The 6,000-nt window shown below is 46.9% G+C and overlaps 1 protein-coding gene across 1 annotated transcript in view; it reads left to right on the top strand.

Moving 5' to 3' along the window:
- The first annotated feature begins 518 nt into the window (after positions 1-518).
- The window catches only part of MREG (melanoregulin), a 66,062-nt gene continuing 60,580 nt past the window's right edge, over positions 519-6,000 (top strand). The window contains exon 1 of the mRNA XM_079923594.1: positions 519-860. Within this exon, the coding sequence (XP_079779720.1) occupies positions 763-860 (98 nt within the window). The 5' untranslated portion in view covers positions 519-762. The remainder of the gene's footprint in view (positions 861-6,000) is intronic.

The following is a 6,000-nucleotide window of genomic DNA, read 5'->3' as shown; positions in this document are numbered from 1 at the left end:
CACACACGCACACATAAATAGCTCTGGAAAGTCGCAAAATACTGATGATAGAGGTTGCCTCTTTTGAGGGAATTATTCAAGGACTGGGAGACTTGAAAACGATTTTTAAAAGTTCGTTGTGAATATAGTACTTAAAAAAACTCACTTCTGCAATGCATCAACCCTATTATTTCGCTAACTTTTACTCTTTGTGGGACTGACATGTTAAAAATTTGCCCTAACCTCCGCTTTGAAGGCAAGGGTGGGGCTGGGAAGGAGGACCTTTTATTTCCTCGGGGAGCGAGGCCAATAAAACGTATAAATAGATCCAGCCCAACCTCGTGCTCAGTGACTCGAGGGCTTGCCCCTCCTTCCCTCAGCCCGGTCGCCCACGGTGCCCTCGGATTTTGCCGTCTGGCGGCTGGAGTCCCTGCTTCCTCTTTAGAGGGCAGCAGCGAAGCGTCTCGGGAACGCATGCGCCCCAATTTGCGCCCGGGGAATTAAAGCGAGAGAAGAAAAGCCCCAACAAAACCCGCGCCCTAAACAAAACCCAAGTGGAGGAAAGCGCGCGGCCCTGCAGCCCCGGGGCCGTGAAGGCGCCTCCCGCCTTGCCCGCGTCCCCGGCCGCAGCGTGATGCGCACGGACCGGCCCGCGACGCCCCGGCCGCCACTGTCCCCGCACCTGGACGCCGGTCCGGTGGCCGCGCCGCAGCCGCGCTCGCTCGCCGCCGCCGCCGCGGCTTCCTCGGAGTCGTCCGGCGCCGGCGGGGCACCTCGCTCTCCATGGGGCTGAGGGCCTGGCTGAGGACCGTGTGCTGCTGCTGCTGCCCGTGCGGGTGCCTGGAGGAGCCCGCCGTGCCCGAGAAGGAGCCCCTGGTCAGGTGGGTGCGCGCCCCGGCCGCGATCTGGAGCTCCCTGACCGTTGCTGGGCGCCGCGGAGTGCGGATACTCGTGTGCTCGTCAGAGCTGGGGACGTGCGCTTGCTTTAAGGTCACACTGAGGCGCAGACTAAGCCCCTGGGTTCCTTACAGGAGATCCTGCTCCTTGGGTTTGTTCCTCGGGTAAAATATTTGCCTGAAAGCACAGATCCTCGGAGGCACCTGAGACCCAAGTTGGAAGCCTGTGGAAAACGGCAAGAATTCAGGTGCAGTGACCCCGCAGAGAAGTAGGGGAGAGAAGTTTGCATAGGGGTCCGATTAAATACAACTGTGACTGCCTATTTCTGTTTCAGTGAAATGGGCAACTGTGAATTTCTGTTTCACCCAGGAAAAAAGTTGGATACGTTGTCATTCAATTTTATTACTGAAAGAAGACGATCGCAGTGACTGAGTGCAAGGAAATACTTTTCACATTAAAAAAAAGTACATATTTTTCTCAAGGGACAGCTTATTCACTGGGACGTTGATTCATTACAGATTAAGCTATGAAGTGTGAGGACATTTAATGCACATTAGCGATGTGCTAAGTGGCTTTGTGAAGGCACCATCCAACACAGCTTTGTTCAGGGCGGTGACTGTAAGCAATTATTTTATATCCTGACTCTGATGAAATTAAGGTTTCACTAGGGCATGACTTGGAGGTAGATATGACAGAAACAAAATATTTAAAATGAAATTAGGAAATAGTAGATGAGGCAGAACTCCAGAGTTGGGTAAGCAAACATGGAAGCCAGTGTTTGTTATGAAGTATGCAACTAATATGATAAAGCTTTCACAACTTTTTTTTGGCTGTGTTGGGTCTTCAGGGCTTTCTTTAGTTGCCACGAGGCTGCTCTTCGTTGCGGTGCGCAGGCTTCTCATTGCGGTGGCTTCTCTTGTTGCAGAGCACGGGCTCCAGGCACACGGGCTCAGTAGTTGTGGCACACAGGCTTAGTTGCTCCTCGGCATGTGGGATCTTCCTGGACCAGGGCTTGAATCCATGTCCCCTGCATTGGCAGGTGGATTCTTAATCACTGCGCCACCAGGGAAGTCCCTCACAACTTTTTTAAAAGCATGATTTACCTTTTCTTACTCTATCGAGTCCAAACATTTTAGCTTGATTTTTGAGATCTTACATAACCCCTTCCCTCCTGTCCACTATTATTTTCTGGTACATTACACACTGTACACTCCTTGATTTAATCATACAGGCATCCTTACTGCTCTAGGAACAATCCAACCTCCTTATTCCCTCCAAGCTTGCTTCAAGTAGTGACCTTTATTCTTTCTGCCCCTTCCTAAATGCTAGTTCTCAAGGTCTCCTCAAGCAGTCTTCTTTGATTTTTTTTACCCTTATTCATCTTCCTCTCCAATAACATAGGGTTTAGAACTTGCCATCTGCCCCTCACTGTTTAGTGAGCACACATGTATGTAAACATGTCCTGTTTGTATTCTATGTATAAAGTCATACACACAATACCCAATGTTTTTGTTTGCTCTTGCAGTGGTGTTCCCACTTAGATTATTAGATTGTTGCAGGCAGGGAGAAACCCAGTAATCTACCATGAGTCTTAAAAGTAGTGGGTAACAATCTGGAATTTCATGCTTGGGTTTTACAGTCAACTTATCAATATTCATAGTAACATGAAATACAGCTCTCAGCTTGGTCTCATTCTCAGAGCCTTGGGTCTTTCCAGTATTCTTTCCAGAATTGCTATTTAAGATGATAGTTTTGGTTGTTTTATTTTTAAAAATATTTTTATTTTTATTTTTTTGCGGTACGCGGGCCTCTCACTGTTGTGGCCTCTCCCGTTGCGGAGCACAGGCTCAGGATGCGCAGGCTCAGCGGCCATGGCTCAAGGGCTCAGCCACTCCGCGGCATGTGGGATCTTCCCCAACCGGGGCTCGAACCCGTGTCCCCTGCATTGGCAGGCGGATTCTCAGCCACTGCACCACCAGGGAAGCCCCTACATTTAACTTTTTGAGGAGCTGCCAGGCTATTTTCCATAGTGGCTGGTTTGGAATCTTGATGTGGTGAAATGATATGGTCAGATGGTCTTAACTTTATTTTTTATTAAGAACTTCATTCTTCATGTTATTTTTTTTCATTTATAAAAAAGGTTTTGTACAGATATCTACTCCCCCCAGCTAAATCCTTTATTCTATGGTAAAACAGTGGTTTTCAAGTTTTATTTCATACCCCAAGGTAATAGTGCCTGGAAGGGGTGTGGTCAGAGGGAAAACGTTTGCCATTTGTGTGCCTGATCACCTGTAGTCCTTTTCCAAGATGGACCAGGGACTCTTCGTTAGTTCAAGAAAACCAATTTTTAATCTCAGCTCATATGCCAATCTGACATTGCCACTTGTGTTTTTGACCTTTTTCCTTTTACTTTTTCTGGAACCTTGTATGTGAAAGAGAATGGCGGTCGCTTGTCTGGTTTGCATCTGTATATTTCGATGTCCCACTAGTTCGTTCTTTGCCCTTTCTCTGGAAGTATGCTGGGGCCTCCCTTGACTAAAAATTCATCCTGATATTGCCATTTTCTTTAGCTGCCGTCCTTTGCAGCAGGTGCAAATGTCTCTAAAGCATAGTCAGCTGTACCCCTACCTCCTTCTTCACCTCCCACTCATCCTGAGATTTCGCTCCTTCCCCTGCATGATTACATGAAAACTGTTCTTTTGAAAGTTTCAAGAGAAAGAAATCTGCTCTTGTTTTCTCGCTGGACACGAGTACCCCTGTGCTGACCATCCTGGCCTTATTTCTCATTTCCTCTTTCCCTGGCCTCTGATTTCACATTCTCTAGTCTCTGTGCCCGTGATCTGTGTAATCATTCTGGTTTCCCTTCTGGTGCCTCTGTTAATGGCATAATTGTTAGCTAGACATCTTTTTGTTTTCTCTACTGCTGAAGATTCTACTCGGGCTTTAAGGCACATTTCAGTTGCCCCCTGTATGATGAAGTCTTAGAAGGTCTCTCCAAGCAGTTATGGTGTCTCTTTTCTTTCTTTTTACCCCTCAAGTCACTTACTGCATTCTGCCTGGTACTATTACACTTATAAGTTGGGTGCTGCAACCCCGCCAGACTGGAGGTTCTAATCTAGATTGGGGGGGCATGACTCTTTCCTTAGCATTCGCTATTGTGTTGCACAGTCCCCCACATGGAGTAAGAACTGAATAAATACTTTTGGGTTAATAGAAATTATAATAGCCGTTAATTTATTAATTTCTTCCTATGTGTAAATTTTAAGAAATGTATTTAAAACAAAATGTTATGAAGAATAACAGCATAAGCACCCACATACCCAGCACCACACACCTTAAGAAAACATTGGGCTTCCCTGGTGGCGCAGTGGTTAAGAATCCGCCTGCCAATGCAGGGGACATGGGTTCGAGCCCTGGTCTGGGAAGATCCCACATGCCGTGGAGCAACTAGGCCCGTGAGCCACAACTACTGAGCCTGTGCATCTGGAGCCTGTGCTCCTCAACAAGAGAGGCCGTGACAGTGAGAGGCCCGCGCACCGCGATGAAGAGTAGCCCCCGCTCGCTGCAACTAGAGAAAGCCCTCGCACAGAAACGAAGACCCAACACAGCCAAAAATAAATAAATGAATAAATATTTAAAAAAAACATTAACAATAGAGTGGAAGCCCCCCATGTATCCCTTCGTGACTGCACGCTCCCCCCACCCCGTCCCCCGCACAGGTGAGCTCTAAATTGAATCTGTGTTTGGCCTTCTTAACTTTATATAAATGGTGCGTACTGTATGTAGTTGGTTTTTTTTTTTTACATACAATCTGTCATTTAATTGTCGCTATGACCAAATGAGATAGGTGTTATTTATCCCCATTTTATAGATAAGGAACTCAGGGCTTAGTATTCAGATAATTAATTCAAAGTCACAGCTGATAAGTCGGAGAGCCAGAATTTGAATCCATGTCTGTGTGACTTTAGAGGCCATGCCTTGCATTGCAGAAAATTCAGAAAACTACCAGTGTCCAACATTAACTGATGATATTTATATATTAGACACTGGTGGATATCACTAGCCTTAGCTCCTGCCCATTGTGGCCCCTTTCTCCTGCCCTTCTTCCATGTCCTTCATTAGTATAATTCTTCTACCTAGCTGTAGGAGCAACCTGGCCCTGAGAGCCAAGCCCAGGGGGAGTTCGGAGACCTGAGTCCTCGTCTCATCTATTAACAGGCTGTGGGATTTTGGGGAACTCTCTTAACTTCCTAGAACTTTAATTTCTTCTTCTGTCCAATGGAGAGATCCAACTTTAAGATACAGCCTTGAAGGGCCGTTCCAGGCTTGATGCAGACTCTCACCTTTCTGTGGACTTGTGTCAGCTGAAATTCTATTTGACCTGGATTCTAGCTTTGGGTGGCTCCTGGTGTCCTTGGCTTGTGGCAGCACAACTCCAGTCCTTACCTCCGTCGTCCTCCATGTTTCTGTCCTCTTGGTCTCAAATCTCCTTTTCTCTTCTCTTATAAGGATACCAGCCGTTGGATTTAGGGTCCACCCTAAACCCAGGATGATCTCGTGTCAAGATGCTTAACTAACTATTGATACATCTGTAAAGCCTCTATTTCCAAATAAGGTCACATTCATAGGAACTGGGGATTAGGACTGAAAGATGTCTTTTGGGGGGACACTAGTCAACCACTGCAGGGTACTTTTGGGAAAATGTTTGAGCTCAAAGCATTGGTTTTTTTGGTTTGTTTGTTTGTTTTTTTAATAAATTTATTTATTTATTTATTTAGGCTGTATTGGGTCTTCATTTCTGTGTGAGGGCTTTCTCTAGTTGCGGCGAGCGGGGGCCACTCTTCATCGCGGTGCGTGGGCCTCTCATTGTCGCGGCCTCTCGTGTTGCGGAACACAAGCTCCAGACGCGCAGGCTCAGTAGCTGTGGCTCACGGGCGCAGTTGCTCCGCGGCATGTGAGATCTTCCCAGACCAGGGCTCGAACCCGTGTCCCCTGCATTGGCAGGCAGATTCTCAACCACTGCGCTACCAGGGAAACCCACGCATTGGTTTTTATTTCACTTTTATAGCAGAGCTTTCTTCCATCAGTGATGAAAGCATTCTTTTGCCTTGTAAAAATCCACAA

This window comes from Stenella coeruleoalba, assembly GCF_951394435.1.
Source record: "Stenella coeruleoalba genome assembly, chromosome: 6".
NCBI classification, from domain to species: Eukaryota; Metazoa; Chordata; class Mammalia; order Artiodactyla; family Delphinidae; genus Stenella; species Stenella coeruleoalba.
This window is presented reverse-complemented; position numbering and strand designations above follow the sequence as displayed.